A 24105-nucleotide genomic window follows, 5' to 3' on the forward strand; every position below is an offset into this window, starting at 1 on the left:
ACGTTCCACAAACATCCCTCATCCACACATAACCGACATCCACATCCTCAAATATTCTTATTGGAATAAGTAAATAATATATGCATAAAAAATTCCAATTAAAATGAGACTACTTTAATCAAATTTCTCGGGAGTCGGGATCATAGAAATATATTCTACTAGGCGGAATTCGAATAAATGTCTTAAAATTTGATCTAAACGATTATACAAATTTCGAAAGGTCGCCTTATGCATCTCATCTGGGTATAATTAATTCCCGTTCAATTCGACCTTGCACATTTTGATTCCATATGAAATTATCAAAATCAAATATAAATAAAATATTCAAATATCAAATGATTTAGATAAGTAATTTTGCTGCCTTATAAAACTCTTTGAGGATTTGTCTGGACAGCCACCGCAAAATCTAACAAAGTAATATGAAGAAGTAAATGAAGGGGGATAAAGGGACTAGTTGAGAAGGGATCATTAATCATGATCATGATGATTGTTCGATTTTACGATAACAGATAGCAAAATAGACAAAGCATATGAATAATCACACAATCCTAGACAAATGAACGAAAACGCTGTGATATATTAATTGCAACGTTTATAATCTTTAATCAATGAAATTAAGATTTAAGTTATCTTTTAACTTGATTGATTTGAATGGAAGGTACATCTCATGGGATGGAACTAGGAATTTAAATTTAGAAAGTATTAGTCAACAATGAAGAAATAATGAATCCAACAGTTTCGCATATCAAATTTATTCCTTCGTTTAATGGTTCCTGGCATGGGTGGTGGAGCACATGATTATCTTTTGTGTGTGTGTGTTGTGGTTTTTTTTTTTGGGGGGGGGCACAGCATGTCCCCACTGCTCCGAAGCCTATGGTTTCTAGGGAAAAAAAACGCATTCATACCAATTGGTCCAGCAGCTTACACATCCAGATATGAAAGATAAAGTCAACATTTTGAATGTCGGATTGGAAAATCGATTCACGGCTCCTAGGAATATCATCTATTAATCCCATATCACAAGTAATACGAATGAGAAGGTGCTCATTCCTCAATGGAAATTAAGGATTCATTACATACTGATAACATGGCACCGGGAAAGATCACATTGTTGAAATGACACCATCTATTTTTCCCTATGAACATCATGCAAATTATTATCAACAATTCAAATATAGCTGTCCTGTCAGGAGATATATCCATTTCTTCTGACTTCCGATCAATAATACCACTCTCCTTTATCTAAATCTGGGTTGCAACTGGCTTTACCTGTCATCAAAGTAAATATGACTGCTTACACGGAGTATTATGATGAGTTAACGATCTGTCACTGAACACATTTTCATCCTTTGAAATACATTTACATTTACCTAACCTGCCTAATGGACTTATTGTCATATGTCATATCATTTACATGTCATCAAAGTATTTGTTTTCAGCGACTTTCAATAATGTTATCGAGGTTCATCCCCGGGCTTATCCGCATCCCTACTCCCCCACAAGCTCCCTCACACGCGTACACACGATGACATGTTGTGAACGGACAGTAATTGACACATACTTCTCCCCTCCCCCTAAAATTCAAGTTATGAGTATTCCGTTACCATGGTGCAACCTAACTATGTGTCCACACTATTGATTTTTTTTGTTATGTTTGTCGGGTATCAAGATATAAGCAAATCATATCTCGGTACCAGTCAAGGCTATTTAAGTTTATGTAACCCGGCGCGTACCAATTAGCAATATTGGAATTAGACGGCTACACCCTTGTGATAGGGAATGGAATATATATGGGTGCGCCATTTACGATTACACTTGCGTAGCTTATTCTGTCATAGCTGGGATGGCAATAGGTGGTAAAGGTGGGCATCATTCAATATTTCATTCCCTCTCACCTAGCAATGGCGTTCGTTCATACTTCATGTCTCTGTGACCGTCAACGACTCTGTCTGAATATTTCGTGTGGACTTTCTTCTGCCAACGTCAACGAAACTTTGTACAATTAAGCATCATTTAAAAGATATATATCAATAACAACTTTAATAAGACATATATTTTCTTCAATTTCAATTTATTCTGCATCTCCATCTTCTGCATCTGGGTTTGATGATAACTACCATCATGGCACGAAATACGAATGATTATTCATCCGAGAGCATTTCTTATTCTTATGAATACAGCTATGAAAGACCTAGCTCAAATGTTTGGTTGGCAACAGTTCCTTTGATTGTTTCTATCATAGCATGCGTGACAGTATTGGGGAATACCATGGTGATTGCTGCTTATATCAGAAGTAATCGTATCCGTGCTAATGTGGCTAATATCTTCATTTTAAACCTATCCGTAACTGATTTTATCGTAGGAGCTTTCATGTGGCCAATTAATCTTACATGGCTCATCAAAGGTTACTGGTCATTTGGTGAAGTCCTTTGCAAGGTTTGGTTGATTACCGACTACACGGTGAGTGTGGTGTCTGTTCTGACCATGGTTCTCATTAGTTGGGACCGGTACTGTCTATTGACAATGGGGGTCAAGTATCAGACATATCAGACCAAGAGAAGGGTGACACTCGTTGTAATTGGCGTCTGGATAGTTGTTTTTACGTGGTATGCTGTACTTGCATTTGCGTGGAGTCCAATCACTGGGATGTCTTCTGTAAATTATGCTTATAACTGTGAAATGGAATTTACATACAGTCTTGGTGGAACAGTTCTCGTGAATGTTCTAGAGTTCTTCATCCCGCTTACAGCCTTGCTAATAATGAATGTATCTGTATATGTCAATATCAAACGGCGATCGAAGGGTATTGTGGGACCGAGGCCCCTTACAAACCAACTGACTCTATCCATTTCTAGAAATCAGGAACAATCCACCCATTCTTCAGAGAATAGAAATGTCGTTCAATCTGTAAAAGTTTTGAATAATCAAAACGAGGAAGATCGGATTGCCACCTCATCTAATCTAGTCGCTGACACTATCGAAGGAAGGGCAAATGAACGGACACCAGGCAACAATGCAATAGGCAACATTTCGGAAACAAATGAAAGAACATTGGCAAGACATCGTAAAGCCGCTGTTGTCCTTGCCATTCTTGTAGGAGCTTTCCTGATCTGTTGGTTGCCTATCCAAGTAACCACCATCATGTATGCCGTTTGTGGTGACAGTTGTGTGTCTACGCTCAGTTGGGAGATCACAAATTCTCTCGTGTGGTGCATTTCATTGATTAATCCGTTCATATATGCCGCCACTAATGTGCACTTTCGGCGAAAATTTCGACATTTTCTGCTTCTTGATCGTTGGACTTGTAATATGAAGTGTTGTAAAATAGGAAGGGTACCTTGATTATGTTTAGAGTATATCGTTGGCTATATGAAGAAATCAGATCCTGAAATTCACATTGTATTAAATGAACTTTTCGTCATTGTATGCATTACAAGATTACATTACATAAATAGACTAACTTCTGCCAAACTAAAAAAAAAAACTCCCGAAGCGATGACATTTTGCTCATTCTGAATATACCGTATATATCGCTAAGCCTGCACCTGAAAAAGACGAGAGACCATTGGCTAACTGAAGGATTCCAGAACAACAGGATGAGACGTCCCATTTGGACACAAAGATTTTGATTTCCTCGTTTCAATGATAATCAATACTTTCATAATCCTAGTTTATTTTAAAGTGAGAATGCTATGTTTTGTTTGTTTTGTTTTCATAAACCTAATTTTTATCAATCGTTTAGACCATTCGATATGTATGTTATTGCTGCAGTTCTTGATTGCGTGTATTGCGAAAATTGTTAATCATACGAATTAACATAAAAATCGAATCGAAATAAAAATAATTCCTGTCTTTGTAAGTTTTGAATTTACTCTTTGACGTGCACCTTGCTTCTTTTTGTCTTTTCTCAAACCGTAAAGCCTATTTTAGGTTTTCGTTAATTTCTGAAATGTTTATGTCACCGTCCGAATTTAATACCTGATTTTGACACAAAAATGTTTTACTGGATATTTTTTCGATTTTACATGAAAATTAATTTTGGTCCCAATGAAAATTATACATTTTCAGTGTTTATCCTTTAATTCATCTTAACTATGGAATGCTCTTTTTTTAAGGTGTTCTATTGTTTTTCTCTTGAACAAATTTTTTTCAATACAGTTCACAAAGTAACAATTGTAAAATTAATTCGAACCAATAACTTAAACTCATTTTACAATATACAATTACAAAATACATTTTATATTATATAGGAAATTGTATCGTACTAGATGTTCAAGTATCCCAATTCAATGACTCACAAATATCAGAGAAAATAAAAATGATAAAATTACAGGTGTGATTCTACCTGTCCCCTTCTTACCCACCCTCCTCCATTCACCGCCCCTTCCCTCCGACACACAAATTAACAAACACAATTCCATGAGGTTTGTCGCCTCTACACACTATTCCCATTTCCTTAATGGTTTGATAATTTACCTCGCGTTACTGCTTAAAATTTCTCTTTCGATAGATTCTGAATATTTCATAATCGTAAAACATTTCCCATAAACTCGTGTGTTAAAGTGGCTCTTTAATTTTTTATTATAAAAAATAAAATCAGAGAGTCATATGTTTACTACCAATGGTTAGGATATATAGCTGAGATTAGTATCTGACCGGAAAAGGGTACCTCAACAAGCTATTTTTTTTATTAAATCGGCATTCATGAAGATATCTTCAGGAGGAATCATATTCTTCCCCAGAAACAGTAACAGAGCCCTAATTCTTCCGCCAGTCAAAATAGTTCCAAAGCCATTAAATATAATTTTGGCAAAGGAAGTTCAGGAGTTATCATCCCTAGAATCAGTGTTATATGGCCAATCATATTCATACTCTTCTGTCAATCAGCTATATCAAATTAATATTTTAGAGTGGGTTGACTCGAATGAATTTCTTCTGACTTCTTGTGGTAAATAGGCCCCTGCGACTCTTAATTTGTAAGAAACATGGACATTACATCTTTAAAATCCATATCGCCGAGAAAGGGTGGTAGATTTCGTCTCATATTCATTTATCCATTTAACCATTACTACATGTTGACTGTCCCATGATGAGGATGCCCGGTTCCCCCGGTTACGCCACCGATCATCGATAGTGTCTAGTTTTGCACATTCGTATATGGTTATTAAGTGCAGTATCGAAATTGGATCTCAACAACCAGCAATTATCATTACATTGAAATAAAGAAGTCGTCTGATAGTCGATGCCTCTGCATGGGAAGCATGGCGTCGAGAAAATACTTGGGTATAATAATCTTTGGAATCTTGCAATTACCATTGGAAAATACAAATGGTAAGTAACAATTGTATATAACAATTGTAAGAGAAATTTCATTTCTTCATCCATTCCTTTTTTTCTCTCTCTCTAAGGATATTCATTGCATGTGATTGAAGAATATTCCAGGAAGTCTCAGTTAAGCTTTGGTATATGTAGGCATCTAGACAGAATGATAAGTATTTTTGTAACTCACTTGGCAGACAGTAGAGACTGTTGGCTAGGAAAAAAATCCATAAGATTAGCTTTTTTTAAAATTTTTGTTCATTTCACTGAGGTCATTCAAGAGTCTTCTAGAACTAGACTATTCAAGAAAGAAGGAGAGTGTTCTTTTTCAAAGACAATACTAGAATACTATAGAAGAGGAATTCTCAGTTCTCATCTAGATCATAAACCTGTTCTGAAGAACATTTTGTCAACCCATGGATCGCTGAAATCGACTGTTTGTCATCATCATCATCAATTTCATAATCGCCAGCATTCTGGACTTTGGGAACACTTTGTCAGCCAATTCGGATTATTTGGACTTTCATAATTTTGGATTAATCCGGACAGACTCTTCAAAATATGTTATTTTTGCCTTGCTTAATGTATGATATATTTACCTCTAAATAGAAAAGGCAAACAATTTCTCTATTATTTATCTGTCCAATATCGCAGCACAATGAAAATTCATTTGAATCCGAAAAATGATTGTGACTCATTTTTTTAAAGGAAGTGTTTCCAATTAATTTCAAATGGAATATGCTATCGTCACGAAAGTGTCGATGTTCTGATTGAATGAATGTTTTATAATTGTGCCATTAAATTACATTGTATGATTTCTGTATCGTTAACAGGGGAAATGATGAGGTTAACTTGTAATGACTCTTCAGCTTCATATCTGACATCTCCTGGATATCCCAATACTTATGACTACAGACTAAACATCATGTGGAATATCACGGCATCGTCAAATAAAGAGATCGCAATTCTCTTTCAGGATTTCAATACTGAAGTACTTGATGACGTGTTGGGCATACATGACCCTGAAAGGGCCTTCAATAGCCGCAACTATTCTGGAGATCACCTGAATATTCCTCCCTTTCTATCAACAGGGTCGTCTCTTCTTGTCACTTTTCAATCAGACCATAATCAAGGCTACTCAGGATTCCGTCTAGCAATTCATTGTTTTGATAAATCAGGTTTGTGCTTTATCAAATTGTTCAGTTTGTTAAAAAACGGGACAACCGAAATGAAAATCCATGATAAATGGGTGAAAAGTCTCATCCGTGAAATGTTTCGCATGCTCATGAAAAACATTGGAGAAACCGATAGGTCTATTAAAACACTATACTTAGAAGTTTTTTTTATCAGAGCTAGATATGATTTATTGGTTATGACTGATCATTGTAGAAGATAAGCATGAACTGATCCTTCCTCCTTGACGTTTTTGGGCTTTCCTTGTGTTATTTTAGAATCAGAATTAATTACACCGTTTCGAATCCGGGGGATTTAACCATCAATAGTAAAACAAATAGACCAACTTTAGAAAATTCTCTGCCACTGTACTGCCCTTTGTGGGTAAAGTCTGTATTTAACAGTTAAACATGATTAAAATGAATTCTGGTCGGAATAAATTGATATCTTAGACCTTTCAGGCTGATAGTAATTATGTTGGCCTACTCCACGGAGATGTTCATTTTACTGCCATCATTTGCATGATATCAAGATACGGTATGTTTGGCAAACAATATCAGAAATATCTATGGAAACAATGTTAGACACGTACATGATTCCATCTAGAGCAGCTTTTCGGAAACGGACACTTTTGCAAGTTTTGGCAAATGGGCTTATTACGTATTTTGAATTGAATTGAATTGAATTTATTTTCATACTTCACAAGATAACAAAATAATAACATAATACAAGAAATACATTTGGTTACATAGCAAATACAAAGATAATGGCAGTAAATAAAGTGAAATATGAAGGAACCTGCATGAAAAGCAGAGCTTGTAATGTCTGCAGGTTCCTTAAAGTAATTATGAAGTTCGTAAGGAGATCGGACACTAAAGAAGAATTAGACTACAAAGGAAAAGCCAAACATTAGCGCAAAATCAAGGGGTAAAGAATTAGAGGAAAAGTGGACAATGTGAAATATAGGAGGGGGATGAGCGAAGAATGAAAAAAAAATACCACATTATACCTTTAAAAAGGTACAAATCAAATACATTATATATATTCAGCCAGTGCGTCTTAACGGTGTCCATAACTGGACAAAAGAAATGATTTCAGTTTACATTTAAACATACTTAGGGATAAACAGCTAGTTATTTCGTTTGGAAGATTATTCCAAAGCCTTGGTCCTTCGAAATTGTTCTTTGAGCAAATAACGTACGAGTACATGGAAGGTGAAATGAGTCCCTTTGGCGGGTAGGGTAAGAATGGATGAGGTTGTTTCTTTGAAACAAGGAAGAAAAAATTTCCGGTAGATCATCTTTTGAGAGTTGAAACATGAATGTACCCAAATGAAATTCGTAAAGATCATGAATTTTGAGGATTTTATTTTTTTTTTATAAATAATGGATTTGTGTGTGCATAAAAGTCAGATTGGTTAATTACCCTAATTGCCCGCTTTTGTAATTTGAATAACATTTCTAATACAGTCTTGTTTGTATTACCCCAAGCCAATATACCATAATTTAATCGTGATGAAATGAGAGTCATATATAAGTTTAATAGTATATAATCAGGGAAAAAGAATTTTAGCTTGCTTAAAATACCAATACTTCTAGAAGTCAATTTACTCAAGTAATTAATGTGACACTTCCAAGACAAATCATGATCAATATAGAGCCCAAGAAATTTGGTGGATTCAACCTGTAATAAATTTACATTATCCATGACTACTTGACCAGGTAAACTTTTGAGAGAATTTTGATATAGTGAAAATGATGAATAAGTATGATAATTTTGCTCCCTTCCTATTTAAACAGATGTGTTCGAAAGAAGAACTGAACAATATTGATGATGATGATGATGCAAAAAATAACGTCACAATTAACATTTAACAGGCAAAGCCTTTCTCCTTTACACTGTTCATTCGCTTCTGTTTTTCGTTGAGCACACAGAAGCCCATTTACAGTATGTATCAATGTGTAGTTTGTAAAAGAAAATATATTTCTTCTTAAAATTTGGTTAGGAAGTTAAACATGTTAAAGGTTAAAAATCTATCTCATCATTCAGAAAGAACGAAGAACTTAAGACTCAAGAGCGGTATGAAGACTAATGAGGGAATCTTGGAGGTCTTTGGAGGTCCCAGTCTTCAGGACCAATGGATTCCAGTTTGCACAGAAAGCTTAAAGTCATATCTTGCAGAGCTCACCTGCAGACAGCTAGGATTCCCTGGAGTCTACCAATTTACAAATGAAACAAACATTCAATACAAGGACTCTACTTGCGCCAATATCGTCTGTGATAAATGTAAGTAAAAGTGTAATAACTGGGCCCCTGGTCCTTTATTAATATAAAGAGCTTTGATATGTTATAATCTTGATCAGTCAAGAGTTGCTTGCCAAAAAAAAAATCGTTATTTCTTTACATTATAGTGGTAGACTTACGGTCAGTTTAAGTCATACGCATCATTCTATCTACTATGTTTTATCTAATAAGGCTCGTGAAAATTATTAAAATCAATTATCAGATTACCGACTGTTCTTCTTTCTTTTGCATTATGTTCATTCTTTGTCATGTTTATAGTTTGCTTTCTTACATTCTTACACGTTTGGTATATATGTATAATTTTAGTGATATATACACACACAGAATCCTTACCCCCCCCCCACACACACAATGTGTGTGTTTGTGTCAGGTAAATGGTTGACATTATTAGGAATTTTACTCAAAATGCAAATACTGTAGGATTGTCCTGATGTTCTTATGAATGACAATTCAAATTTTAATTAACAATCGAATTTACTGAACAATTGAAAAGGCTTCATTATGATGGTAAATTCTTGAAAACCATCTTCGGATAATCCGATTATCAGCATGCAGAGAATCTAAGCTAAATATTGATATTTGGTGAGAGCTTGTTTGTCATATCAGATTTTTCTTCACAGTTTTTTCACTCCGTTTTTTTCCCCAGCAAACTTTTTACTTCAACAGTGTGTTTGGAATATGACACAACAAGAGCCAGTTGTAGCTAGCAGGTTAAAATGTTTCAGTAAGTACTTTTTTTTGCTCATTTAGATACTTCGACATTAGCCTTACTTTTCACGGGAATCATTAAAATTAAGATATTTTTACCATGTGAACGGGCGGAAAGATACTTGAATTCTCATCGCAAACACCATTCGTGTTTTGATGGTTATTTTTACATTGTTTTATGAAATTTATCAATTGTTTTTGTGAACCACTAAAATAGTATATCAATATTTCTTTATACGATCCTCAGATTTTGCATACCGTGGGTGCTATCCACTTGCTAAGAACATCGAATTCTATCTGAGATCCAATGACACTGACGTCGATGGTTGCATACACACGTGCTCTATGACGTCCTCAGAACTAGCAGCGATCACGGGAGACGGATGCTACTGTTTCAATGTTTCTCAATCCCGGATCCACACTGAATATCCAGACGATAGAAGGTGTGCTCGAATAGGATACAACATCCATGGAGGAGATGGCAGTAGGATATGGGCCTTTCATTACAATGGTATGAATTATCAAATGCATGAAAGAAATGATTAGTGGATTACAGGTTAAGTGTAAAGACAGAGACGGTCTAGCTGTCTTCTTTCAAATTAGGCCTCGTCTGCGTTTGAATTTAAAAAACTGTGGTCATGATTACCTCAGTTTTATCACTTTTTTTACACAGCGGGATTAAAATTAGTGTTTTGATGACAGACCAGGGTCCGTTTTTGTAAAGCATGATGTAATAATAATTTTGCAATGATACTTTAAAGCTCCCAATCAATTTGAATGCCTGATATGGAACACTTGTTACAGGTCTGAAACGGAACCCTAATTAATGATTGTTTCGGTATAATCCAAACTATGTCTAACTTGCTCTAGAACTTGTATGCGCGATTTTTTTATGATAAAAACAATTACAATTATTTGACATTACAAGTGCAGAAACCTGGTTATAACTCTCACACCAATTTTATTGTGATGTATAGATCACTGGCTGACAAATTAAAGTTTAAAAGTAAATGACATGAATCACATTGATTTCTTTCCTGTTAAAATGTTAAGATCAGCACAAATAAATGTAATTTGATAAATATGTGAAGTGTTGTGAATTCTCGTGTCAATTTTCTGATTTTCTCAATTTTCCATGTTCAGCTACTATCGGGTTCTGTGAACACCCTGGTGATGTCGATCATGGATGGTGGTCATCAAACTACACACATCTAGGATCTACACTCAAATTATCATGTGAAACTGGTTACGTCATCAATGGAAGTGAATTCATCGAATGCAAACCAAATGAAATCTCCACGAACATGACGAAGATGGGTCAAGATTGGGACAAGACGATTCCAGAATGTCAGAGGGCAACAGAACCCCAAAAACCAACACAAAGTGTGTGATATATTCAGTTGAGATCATTTATTATGCCATTTAAAATCGAAATTGATACATGCAGCACATATGCGCTACATTTAACCATTAATGATAAACGGGGCCCCCGATATAGTATAAACATGATCCCAGAAAGAACATACAATATACATAAAACACAGAACTATTTGAATTTATAAAAAAAAAACACAAGTATATTACCTGTAACAAAATAGTTTGGTTTAGATAATTTTCGAAATATAGGTCCCCCTTTTTTTTGATATGCGAATTATTATTGTTATAACTTACCATATATTGTATTCCCACTGTTTTTCAAATTTATCCCGGTGCTGTCGTGGGACGGCAATACAGCTATAAATGCAGTCACAGTAGAAGTTATCCCAGCACAGTCCCGGGATAAATTCTATGTATCCATTCACACTACAATTAACATGTGATTTTTATAACCTCCGTAACAAAACACGTATAGGCTTGTGATCCTATGAGTGACTCGACTCTGATACATCGGAAATACTTGTGGGCGGGGAATTGAACCCACGTCCTTCAGATTGAAAGACGAGAGTTATCCCGGTGTTGTAGCGGCGTGCCTTCACACTGAAGGAACACCGTGACAGTCGCTGGACTCTCCCGATGCTATTACTATGACTTGCCTAGCAATAGTTTGTTGCGTAGGCGGTGTTATCCCAAGGTAGTTTATTGCGGGTCCGAGAATTCACACTGAAGGCAACACCGCTAGAATCTCGGGACAGTTCCGGTACTCATGGTACTGCAGCGGTGTTTGTGGCCAGTAGACGGTATTGTAGTTCACTTTTCCCATTAGGCCAAAATCGCATACAACGGAAAGTGATAAGGAGGCGGTGTTTTAATCCCCTTTTCAAACAAATCAACAGCGCTAGTTACTATACTAGTAACATAAATAATAGAAGGCAAATCAGACGGTCCCATTCGGTAGTATTACAGTATGTCCAAGTAAGATGACATTAATAAATGAAGAGGAGTTATAGTACATTTATGAAATCTATAAAGAATTATAAACCATAAACATGAGTTTATCATGGCGTAATTTACATGATAAAGACACCGATGATATTATGCATCGTTTTACTTGTGAAGAATCATTTAATTAAGTTTTCCCCTGCAAACTACTATCATTACCATGCTGCAACCCTTGCTGCATTTTCATATTAGATGATCGTTTGTTTTGTTAGTCGATTGTGTAATAGGGGACCATATACTTCTCGGCTATACCTTTTCATTCAGTCATGTCAGTAGAAAGCAACTTTTTTATTCTTTCTCCAGCTTTCAAACTAAAATGATATCATATTTCTTTATGAGCATTTGTTTCAAAAGTGCATGAAGCATAAAGCGTTTTTGTTTTCAGGTATAGAATGAACACGTATATATAGCTACATGTAGATCGCAATCGAATTGATTGGTCCTATCATGTCCATCGATATTAATAGTTTTCTTACTCTATGAATTATATTAAGATTAGCCAAAAAATTAATTTGATATGATATTTCCTTTAATCTTTCTTAGAACCCATCGGGAAAGGTCCACTTCCGGAGCCATTGTTATGGATTATTATCGGTGTTTCTCTTTTATTAATCGTTGCTTTGGTTTTGATATGTCTGAGGTAAGAAATTATTCATTGTGTCTGCTACATCTGAACCAGTTCAGCCTATATTATGACATCTGCCTATTTCTTAACTGCAAACTAAGATTTCTCTATTGCACAATAATTATTTCTACATGGGAATACCATTTGGGAGAAAAGACTTTACACAGTTTTGAATCATATCTTGCGTTTTCAATTTTAACCATCATACTTGATCACTATTCTACCTAATGTTTTCTTTAAAATATATTTGCTCAATTCCAATCAATTATCAAAATCTTAAACTTTTATTATAAATATATAATGATGCAAGTTGTAACTTCTGAAGGATAAACAGAACGAAAAGGAAAATATGATAATCATTTATTTTAAAACTATTATGCAGATACGGATACCGCAAGTCAAAGGATTGTCGAAAAACATGTTTGGGACTTACCAAGACATTTCAAAGAAAAGGACAAGCGACTCGTCATGGCGATGATATATCACTCAGCTCCAACATGTCTACTTCTAAAAAACATCTACATGTCAACTCATCACAGGTAAGCCTAAATCCACCTGAACCCGACAGACAGGACGAACAACAAAGTAGGGTTAAAGGAGGAGATACTTCTGTAGCAATGCTCTCACTGGTTGAATGCGCTACGGTCAACAAGGGTAATCACGACACTCGAGATTCGTCTACAGACCTCATCAAATGCGGATCATGGACAGATGATTTTTACACTGACATACCCACCAAGTTGACTCAGATCCCATCGTGTGTTAAATCACAAACCATGAAGAACCGACCACTCCCGGACCGTCCAAAGGATGGATTGATCAAACCTCCTATACCTCCACGCAAGGCTCATACCTTAACTCGAACTGATCAGCTGAGAAATTCTGACACGTACCACAAGCCTTGTACGCCAAATGATATTCACTCTTCGCCTACTTCTATTCGGGGGAAGACACAGACAACCAAGAAGGCACCCGGTGGGTCCACGCCCTACGTGAAGCCCAAAAGCAAGCGTTATCAGAATAATGGCTTCCCGAAAAACAAAGATGAAAATAACCTTGAAGAAGGTACCGGTACTGAATCAAGGCAACACCTGGGCGGCAACCAAGTACCTCGAAGTTCTTCAGATGTGTCACCATCAGAAAATATTTCTGACGTACCCAGAAGTCAAACCAACCAAGACCAAGATAAACCTAGCTTTTGTGGAGAAGGTATGAATGATGAATCTAATTCTTCTCGTCAAAACGCCCCTATTGTTCAAGATGTAGTATATTGTGATATTGAGGAAAGATGTCCACCGAATACAGACCAAGTGTCCAAGGGAATCCTTGAAACTGAAGGATTCAATAAAAATGAGAAATCATCTAACATTCAACAATCTTGTAACATGTATCACACATTGGACTCGACAAACTCTAATGAGAGTCCAGTTGCTTGTCCAGAATATGAAGGTATTGATAACATGGGTAGAACCGATAGCTGCGATTTTTCGTATGATCATTTTAACTTCTTTAATGTCAAGTAATTAGCAATGTAACTTCATGCTTCAAAAGCAGACACAATGAAGGTTAAACTCTCACTCCATAAATATGGTTGTTTAATAATGATAATAATAATTGTACATTTATATTGCGCAAGTTCTGTTCTCAACTGCGCATTGTAATAATCTTTTTATAATGGATACAGTTAAAATTTATCAAACATTAATATTTGTTATATATGATATGGACTTTCGATATAAATACGCATATTTAAATGCGTGACATTGACTTTTTTTATCTTGCAATATGTATAATCATTATTCAATTGTGTGCAAATGTCGTGACTCGTGCCAAAATGTATCAATAAAACAAACCACAATCAAAAATAAAGAATAATAATATATCACAGGACCAGGTTGATATTGCTTGCTCTTTATCGTTATGTACGTGCATAGTTCAGCACCCAGTATATCATGTAGCGATAAAGAAACTCAGCTTTTGCACTTTTAACGTACCATAGCGGATGTAGCGTTTCAGTGGGTCTAAATAGAGATGGTTTTCATACCTATGGCGATTTATGCTCATTTCCAAAGAATCATCTAATTTATGTTGTAGAGTTGATCTTTACTGTAAGCTAATTGTCCCCAGATTATCACCATCATCATCATTATCATCATCATCTACATGGGAGTGTAGGTAGTCCTGTAATAACATGAATAGGCCTAATAACGAGAAATGATATATCATAGAGCTATTATATAAATTATATAGTCACTATATAGAATCGCAAATAGCATACAGTTATATTTATAATACAAAAATGCTAATATTGCCCTAAATCTTGTAGAATAAATTTGTGATTAATAAAACAATTTCTGAACGTAAAATCGTTCATAATCTGCAAATGTTCTGATAAGAAAATGAAAAGGTATATATTCACAAAGAAATGTATACATTCACACAAAGTGCACATTCAAGCTGTAAGAGAGAAATAGCGGCGATATAATTTTTTTTTGGAAGAGAGAAAAAGAGACGTCCTCAAAATGATGTAAATACGCTTGTTGAAGAGAAAACGAGATAATATTCTTTCTACTGTATCGTTTCTGTATTTATGTGAAAGGAAGTACATTTTCTTATCATTAGATATTTTAATGTGTCTGATTATGTCACAAGTGTTTGTCAGGAGATGAAAATATCTCGCAATCTTCTTGATGAAATAAATGTTGAATAATTATATTACAACTTGCGTAGAGACCGTTTAGATTAATACGAATAACGATTGGCGGAAGTTTCTATGACAATGAATGTATTGATAATTCTTGAAATATCTGATAGTTATCGATCGTTAAAGGACAAGTCCACCCTAACAAAAACTTGATTTGAATAAAAAGAAAAAAAATCAACAAGCATAACACTGAAAATTTCATCAAAATCGGATGTAAAATAAGAAAGTTATGACATTTCAAAGTTTCGCTTCATTTCACAAAAACAGTTATATGAACGAGCCAGCTACATCCAAATGAGAGAGTCGATGATGTCATTCACTCACTATTTCTTTTGTTTTTTATTGTTTGAAAGATGAAATATTTTGATTTTCTCGTCATTGTCATGAAATGAAGTTTCAGTCCTCCCTGAACGCGTGGAATTCCATTATTTTAACATTTTGTGCTTCAGGCAAGGAGGTCCTAACCGTCTAATTCGTAAAAATTGAAATATTGTATAATTCAAACAATAAAAAACAAAAGAAATAGTGAGCGAATGAAATCATCGACTCTCATTTGGATGTAACTGGCTCGTTCATATAACTATTTTGTTAAAAATAAAGCGAAACTTTGAAATGTCATAACTTTCTTATTTTACATCCGACTTTGATGAAATCTTCAGCATTGTGCTTGTCTGATTTTTCTCTATTGATTCAAATCAACAATTTTCTGAGGTGGACTTGTTTAAATGGGTTGGTCTACCAAGCACGGTGCTGAGGTAAGGATGGTTCCAGGTGAAGCTATAATAATTCTTAGTACTTTTACTGACTTTTCATCTGGATTACCAGCCGTATAATTAACTTTATTGCCTTACCTTTTATTCTTGTATTTTAACATTGACCTCATCATCTCATGTTATATGTATTTGTACTTTGTATTTGTTATTTTATATACGGAAATAAAACAAACAAAAACAAACAAGGCAATCAGAGTTCAGTAACTTATAACTTGTCAATAAAAATCATCGGGCTTTATCGTTTTCCTATAACAGCAAATACTGAAAAATCACCGCAATCACCTGATGGTAGGGTTGACTTTCATATTTTTGTGTATATAGTTTCCATGTTCTAATTGTTGTATTCTTTTTACCCTCGATCAACAAGCTTTGCCTTGAAATGGTTCCTTAAATTATGTTTCTGTTGATGTATGTAGTTGAATGAATTGAAATTGAACTTGAAATACTGTAATGATGAATATCTAATAGATTGATATATGGAAAAATATATGTTAGTAGCTTTCTTTTGGTCATTTCGACTTTGATCACTGAATACTTCTCACTTTGATGGGATGAAATAGACTCTGATCTTTCTAAAATCAAAGTCTCAGTTTGTGATGGATTTGACATGATATTAAAAAAATGGTATCGTATTTCACATTTTCTCTTTACTTGTTTTACTTGGTTTTGGAACCTTGTATTTTTCCTTTTTTTAAATTTTTTCTCATCTCTATCTCTTATTTATGTTTTGTTGTAATTATTATCATTATTTTTTGTTGGGGCATCCTCCAAATTTCTGTCTAGATAATGTCTGTGTGCTTTATGTGTGTCAAAAATACGTAAAACACCAAGTACATAAATAATTTATATAGAAGTTTGATTATACATTTATACATTTATTTCTATTTTACGTATACTATTTCTGTGTCGTCACCAGCCAATGTGGAGAACCTCTCGACAGAATTTTAATTTTTTTTAAGTTATCCCCAGGCATTGGCTCGTGCTCAACTTTATATTTCTCTTGTTATGTTTCTATTGTATGTGCATGTAGTTCGAAATTGTATTGTTACATTTCGATCACTCTATCTATTTTGTATTGTTAAAGGGGAATCGAACCCAAATGAAAACTTGTTTTTAAAAGGAAAAGAAAAATCAGACAAGTTGATAGGTGAAAGTTTGAACAATATTGGACAAACAACAAGAAAGTTATGAATTTTTAAAAGTTGTAAATATTGGTAATCACTATACCCATGAAGACTTCAAATTGGCCGCATATGGGATGTCATAGTGATGTAAGGCAATGACTACTCTTCCATGTACTCCAATACATATCATAGCTAAAATGTAATTTTTTCCAAAAGTATTATTTCAAATAATATTTTTCTTTTATGAGGACATAAAACAATATACTACCTGGGTTATATTTAGATTACTGCCCCAGGGGAATGGGTACTTAGGAGAAAACCACAAATCCCTGATAATGAAGTACATAGCCTATGGGAAAGTAGTCCTTGCCCCTTGTCATACTTTACTTACCCAGTTGCCAATTTGAAATCTACATGGTATTAGTGATCTCAATTTTAAAGCAGCTATAACTTTCTTATTGCTTGTCCGATTTCTTTCAAACTTTCACCATTCTGTTTAATTTATTTTTCTCCTTTCCAACGCAACATTTTATGGCCAAGGCTGGATTCCCCTTTAATTTGATATGTATGATTTTGAATTTCATTTCTTTTACATAGCATGTAGTTTTTCGTTTTGATTAATTGTGTTTTATTACTTCTATGTTCATCACTGTATCATGATTGTTATATGAATTAATGTGTGCAGAGCTCTCTCGAAAAGCAGTTTGTTATACTGAAGAGACAATAAGTAAATAGATTGTATCTGTCATGTTTGTTGCTATCTTGCCTAGAAGTGAAATATGTGAATAACTGAATAAATTAATAAATGCACATGTATGTGCACATATAGATAATATATTTATTAGTCTTTCTTTCTGCGCATCCTTTTTGTCTTCCAAGTGTGATTTCACATAATGCAAATCAATTAATCATAACAATCAAACCATTGTTAAATTAGAAAAAGAATCACAGTAAATAACGAATTGTGTATTGAACGAAAGACAAGGAGAACCCGTGAATAAGCAGGGCTTGTAAGGCTAGGGTCTCCTTTGTGTCAAGTACATGACTAAATAGTATTCAGTGTATACATGTAATATCTTTAAAACTAAAAAAAATAACTAAACAATGACAAAAATACAATACATAGCTTTAATGTACAATCATTAAGTCAATTAAACTAACAACAATATGATTAAGTGATATATGATGGAAGAAGAAATAAGTTTGGATAAAGTGACATGAAAAATGGAAGAACGTAAGAATCAATAAATTAAAAATATAACATGACAAGGGTAAAAAAAACACAAGAAAAAAATACAAAAGGGGAAATGGGCTGACCCTCTGCAAAAAAAATCCAGTTAGACAAGATAAATTGATATTGATATATCATAACATTATCCGGTCTTCTATATACTTTTTAAAGGCCCCAAAAGTAAAATAGAATAGTATATAAAAGCATATCTTAACCTTGAGCAATTCACAAATAAGAATTAAGAAGATAAGTACACGCTGAAAAGTATAAATGCTTATCGATTTTATTTTAATATTTGAATTGAGAGAGTTCCAGAACCTAGGTCATGTACTTACAACTGTCCTAAAAGCAAAGCTTGTACGTGGAATGCAGATGAAACATTTCATGTATAATGGTTGTGTATGTCACTATTTTTCATGAACATTGTAAACAGAGCTGGTGGCATGATGCCTTCATTGTATGCATGCACTAGAGTACCAAAGTGAAAATCGTAGATATATTGTAGTTCTAGTATTCTATAAATGCTCATAAAAAAGAGGGGTAGTATGCAAGCGATAGTTAACGTAAAAACAATTCTTAAAACTCTTTTCTGAATTAAGGACATCCTTTCAAGGTTAGTTTTAGGAGAATTACCCCATGCAAGAACACTGTAATTGAGATGCGGGAGAATTAATGTTGAATTTAATATCAGTAGAGAAAAAAAATCAGTTTGTATATTACATCACTATTTTTTCATAATGTTTTACAGAGATGATTTATACGGGTTTTCCCAATCAGTTTTTCATCTATGTGCAACCCCTAAACCCTGTCGTCTTTACTCTATCTATGAACACATCATCAAATATAACATCAACTGTAACTTCTCTAATCGTGTTGCTCACAGCCATCTTCCTCCCACAAAAACACCTACGTACGTAAGCCAGGTAAACACACATGTGCTTCCCAAATAACGGGCGTCAACTCCGTCTTAAGACCAAAGAGATACATATATCTCTATGGTTAAGACTCAACTGAAAATTGGCGGATCTTTAAAGCAAATTAAGTCCTTATACCGCAATCACATTTGCTCTAATACGGGCGCACTGCTGTTGTAAATAAATTGAGAGATTTCTGCTGCGGTCGCAGAGTCGACGAATGGTGGAATCCTATTTTTTACAGGCAGTAGGGGTGCCCGCAAATAATTGTAGCGCGGCGCCCCCGCAGGGTTGCCCTATCATCATCATTTCAAGGATATACGTCAGCCGCAGATGTTCTGTCTAATATAAGTGACTTCTACACGGTAAGTGGCCGTGGAAATTCTGTGGCTACCGTAGAATTGCAAATCAAAATTTCTACGGCTGCCGCAGCAAATGTGACTGAGGTATTACACTTAAATAACCTTGGTAATACCTCAGTCACATTTTCTCTACGGCCGCCGTACGGCAAGTCGAAAACAGCCGTTTTTTTTTTAATTTTATTCAAACCACCCGTATGTAGCTGGTACAAAAATGTGACTCTTTTCGACTCACCGTTCGGTGGCCGTAGGGAAATGTAACCGAGGTTTTATCTCCATCATTCAGTTAAAGTGATTGGTTAACATTGGTTTGACTTTTAAAAAATCTGAGCTATAAGGTCACACTTGTCACCTGTGTCTGTGATATGTTCCAAAAATGAAGCCCAGAAAAAATTGCGTTCGAAAATGATTATTTAGTGCTTCAAAAATTGAAATATAAAGTGACCGGAAACACCATCTTAATTTCATCCCATACACTTATGTGTACTATTTAGGTGTCTATAAGACGCATTTTTACAAAATCGGGGTTTGCATTGTAGTTTTAGCTTTTTATTCTCAATAATGGTTGTTTTCAGGGTTTATTAGTTCTAATACATGCATTTGTACACATGTTTCATCTTGGGTTGAGAATTTTTTAAATCGGCTGCTCACAAAGTTAAACAATACCTTTAAACTCGCTTTCCACTGTAAAATGATACTGAATAGGGAAGGGAGCTTTAAAAGAGAAGATATTCTTTGATTTGTGGTCTGTTGCAGAAAGAGTTGCCTTGAATGCAACTGAAATCATATGCAAGTCCAAAATCCATGCTTCGGATTTGTGCAGATTTGATTAACAACTCTTTCGACAATGGGCATACGATGATAAATGTATTGTACACTAAGCTAAGAATGTTTGGCGAAGGGCTGATTTACAACTACCATTTTGATCAAGAAATCTCCAAACAACAAATAGAATATACGAAGTTTGTAGGTTCCATATATCCTAAACAAAAAAATGCATTTGTCGAACTGCGCATAAAAAAGTGAGCTTGGTGTTTATCTAAATTCATATTGCGATTGCAGTAATTCTCCTTTTGCGTTGACTTTTCTGGGTGACGTAATTTGCATATTTATCATGAAATCATACAGCTACTATCGGGTTCTGTGAACACCCTGGTGATATTGATCATGGATGGTGGTCATCAAACAACACACATCTAGGATCTACTCTCAAATTATCATGTGAAACTTGTTACGTCATCAATGGAAGTGAATTCATCGAATGCAAACCAAATGAAATCTCCACGAAGATGGAAGAAGATTGGGACAAGACGATTCCATATTGTCAGAGGGAAACAGAATTCCAAGCACCAACATCAGGTGTGATATATACAGTTCAATTTGTTTTAATACACACCCAAAACAAATCTGTATGCAGATCACGTAATTAAATCATAAACACAACTATCGATACATAAAAAATGAACTATGATAATGCATAAGCCTACATAAAAATCACTATCACTATATATATATATATATATATATATATATATATGAATATTCAATCAATATGATAATTCAGAATAATTATTTCCATATCATCAGTTGTTTCTGTTATCTTTTGAACCCTCTTTCTCTAGATTTCGCTTCCGAGACTAATTCGACGATTGGTGAGTAGTTAATCATTTTTTAAGTCTCACTGCAGAAAAGAGGCTCGAACAAAGTCAATGTCCATTCTTACATTTTATTAGTTTTCTCATCCCCTCTTCTGAATACAAGATCATACTCGATTACAATAATGTAACGTGCTCGTTCAGTGCAGTGAAATCAATTTTGTATGAGACCAATTGTCGTTTAGAAAAAATGACACCAAATCATCCTTTCTGTAATACAATAATATCAAAATAGCATCATTATATTGATATTTATTATATTTTCCTCGAATGTTCAATTGCAGGGTTACATAAAGAAACAAGACCAAGACTGTTGACAGTCGTGATCGGTTGTATAGCGACAGTGATCTCTTTGGCCGTCATCATGGTCATCTCATTGGCCCTTATCATTTATTGCCGCAGAAACCATCTAGACTTGCTAGAAGAGGTAACTCTTTCTACCACAACTATCATCACCTTTGGATATGCTATTTTGAAAACCTAGGGTGCTTGATTGTGACGTTTGTGTGACGTTTCACCTCTTTCCTCTCTCTCTCTCTATTCCTTTCCCTATAGTACTTTTCTATTCCCCTCCTTAGCATGTTCAGTCCTTTCCCGTACATCTTTTTCCTTTAATTTCCTTCTCTCTTTTTCTTTTCCGATCTTCTCTTGGGCTTTCTATCGTTATTTTATAGTATACGTACATGGAGATTTAAAATGATCACAATAATTGCCTCGTTGAAATATCAGAATGATTCTCATGTTAAATATGTTTTATAGAATATATTTTGTATGTGATGTAGGATATCCTATGTTTTTTATCATGATTAGTTTATTTTCTTCTGTGTTCTTCACGTCACTCTCCTCTTTCTCACCACTTTCTCCTTTTCTTTATACCTCACTTCTATTTTTCTTTGTATTTTGGATTACCCCCTCTCTCCCTACACACACACACACACACACACACGCACTCCATCTATCTCTTTTCCCCTGTGCCTATCCCATGCATCGTCTATTTATGATATTTATATTTAGAATACTGTGATTAAGTTTCGTTTATTTGCTTTGTTATATTGTACTTCATGCTTTTTTGTAAATTGACCCTTTCAGCTACTTGTCAATTTTATGTGTATGTATAGCAATAAATTATTAGATGAATAATGAAGTAACCAAACCATGAGATAAGTTTAATTTCACTGCAATTCATTGGGGTTTCGAATATATATTTTTAAAGAAAAAGTAGCTCAATGTTTTACGAATTGTGCACTAATATTTTAAAATATTTACAGGTTCATGACTATATCGATATGGGTAACATTCCAGCAAGGGTAAGCGATTGTCCGAACGCAACGAGGTTACGCGAATCTTTAAACTTTGGAAACGACGCCACTTCTGATCAACGAATGCCAGTCAACATGATACCAACACCTGTTGCGGTCGCTGATACCGACGTTGATGCTTTTGGGTACGTGCTACCCTCCTCCTCAGCATCGATGAGTACGATGGAACGATCTCGAATTGATAATCTTGATGAGTATGGTTATCAAACTCTATCTAAACGCGAAGAAAGTGCCTACACAGACTTGATTTAATTGAGTATCATAACCGGTGAATCATATTGTGAGTATAAAACCGAGATGAGCTTTAGAACTCTTACAAGTTGCTGCCTTCGAAATATAGGCCTACCTTGTAATGTTTGTGGAAGACTGAAGTGGATTGGATATATGTGATCCATATTTTTACGAGGAAAATATGATTGACTGTACCTCCAAGCCTTTTTTTTGTTTTTACTGAAAGAATCAAACACATTTCCATATGAAAAAAAAACTAATCGTATCATCATTTCTAAATGAAAAACATATAATGAAAAAGGACAACCCGGGAGGACAACCCGGGAGGACAACACAAGACGACACAACACACCACAATAAATACAAAACTGGATTATTGTCTCCCTTAATTTTGCGAATAGACTTCCCCACTGCCTGCGATTTCGCACACTGACAACACGCACCGCCTGGAACCAGCTTGACGATGCACGATTAGTGAATCTACGGCCGTATCAGGACAATTTATTATCATTTCCTTGTTGTGTCTTTCAATGGTTTTAAAGAGAAAAAAATCAGTTTCAGAATCTATACAATTTTCAAACAAAGACTCGAAACAAGTTTTATCATCCTCAAAGTATTTGAGAATATGAATAAATTACTCCACAGAATATAATCATGTTAGATTCTACAAGGTGTATATTCTTGAAGCATTGTGGTGATGGCTATTGTGTACAGTCACTTTTATATCTTATTTGAGAGCTTGATATGTTGTCTTTATTCCCACCTTCCTAGATAGAAATACTGACGGACATTCTCCTGTGTGGGATTACTTTTGCAACTTATAAATGAGAAATCCGAAAATGAAAATTAGTGATAAACAAAATCAAACCAAAGCATTGAACTTAACAGTTGCAAATGGGTAATGGATGCGATGCAAATAAAATTTAATAAACTGGTATTTTCTCAAAATAAAGGGTAATTATAATTGTTTTTAAGTGTGATAAACTGAATGTATGCTTTAACTTGGTTAAAATGTATATAATACGTATCACTAATCAGAATTCAAATTTAATCAATTGAAACCAGGTATTTTCATGAAATCTTGACCAACACATTCTTACCATATTGGCTCCTGTTAAAATGGCACTTTGATTATTCACAGATAACGTTCATTTTTATCGTTGTGACTACACTTATTAGCAAATTTTGAGAACATACCGACCATGAATAAAAATAATGTGAAAAATTCTATACAGGTTTGATTTTACAGGAATTCATGTCGAGGGATTTCTTCTTTTATTATGAAAT

At 34.6% G+C, this 24105-nt stretch overlaps 5 protein-coding genes across 5 annotated transcripts in view; 4 read left to right on the forward strand and 1 right to left on the reverse strand.

Annotated features, from left to right (window-relative positions):
* The window catches only part of LOC121427834 (NACHT domain- and WD repeat-containing protein 1-like), a 29100-nt gene extending 17491 nt beyond the window's left edge, over positions 1-11609 (reverse strand). Inside the window, exon 1 of the mRNA XM_041624411.1 lies at positions 11176-11609. The gene's annotated coding sequence lies outside the window, so the exon portion shown is untranslated. The remainder of the gene's footprint in view (positions 1-11175) is intronic.
* Positions 1805-3436, forward strand: LOC121427847 (5-hydroxytryptamine receptor 1D-like). The gene has a single exon (XM_041624423.1). It carries the CDS (start codon positions 2107-2109, stop codon positions 3340-3342), a length of 1236 nt encoding a protein of 411 aa, XP_041480357.1. The 5' UTR covers positions 1805-2106; the 3' UTR covers positions 3343-3436.
* LOC121432259 lies at positions 8556-10895 on the forward strand. Its single transcript, XM_041630122.1, has 4 exons — positions 8556-8778; positions 9443-9520; positions 9752-10015; positions 10648-10895. The coding sequence occupies exons 1-4, from the start codon at positions 8574-8576 to the stop codon at positions 10893-10895; spliced, it is 795 nt and encodes a 264-aa protein (XP_041486056.1). The 5' UTR covers positions 8556-8573.
* Positions 11610-12452: 843 nt separating the features above from the next.
* LOC121406583 lies at positions 12453-15379 on the forward strand. Its single transcript, XM_041597595.1, has 2 exons — positions 12453-12523; positions 12891-15379. The coding sequence occupies exon 2, from the start codon at positions 13006-13008 to the stop codon at positions 14029-14031; it is 1026 nt and encodes a 341-aa protein (XP_041453529.1). The 5' UTR covers positions 12453-12523; positions 12891-13005; the 3' UTR covers positions 14032-15379.
* A 5367-nt stretch (positions 15380-20746) lies between these two features.
* LOC121406584 lies at positions 20747-23125 on the forward strand. Its single transcript, XM_041597596.1, has 4 exons — positions 20747-20972; positions 21236-21265; positions 21553-21695; positions 22537-23125. The coding sequence occupies exons 1-4, from the start codon at positions 20903-20905 to the stop codon at positions 22837-22839; spliced, it is 546 nt and encodes a 181-aa protein (XP_041453530.1). The 5' UTR covers positions 20747-20902; the 3' UTR covers positions 22840-23125.
* The last annotated feature ends 980 nt before the right edge of the window (positions 23126-24105 follow it).

The sequence above is a fragment of the Lytechinus variegatus genome, chromosome 1 (assembly GCF_018143015.1).
Source record: "Lytechinus variegatus isolate NC3 chromosome 1, Lvar_3.0, whole genome shotgun sequence".
In the NCBI taxonomy this organism is placed as follows: domain Eukaryota; kingdom Metazoa; phylum Echinodermata; class Echinoidea; order Temnopleuroida; family Toxopneustidae; genus Lytechinus; species Lytechinus variegatus.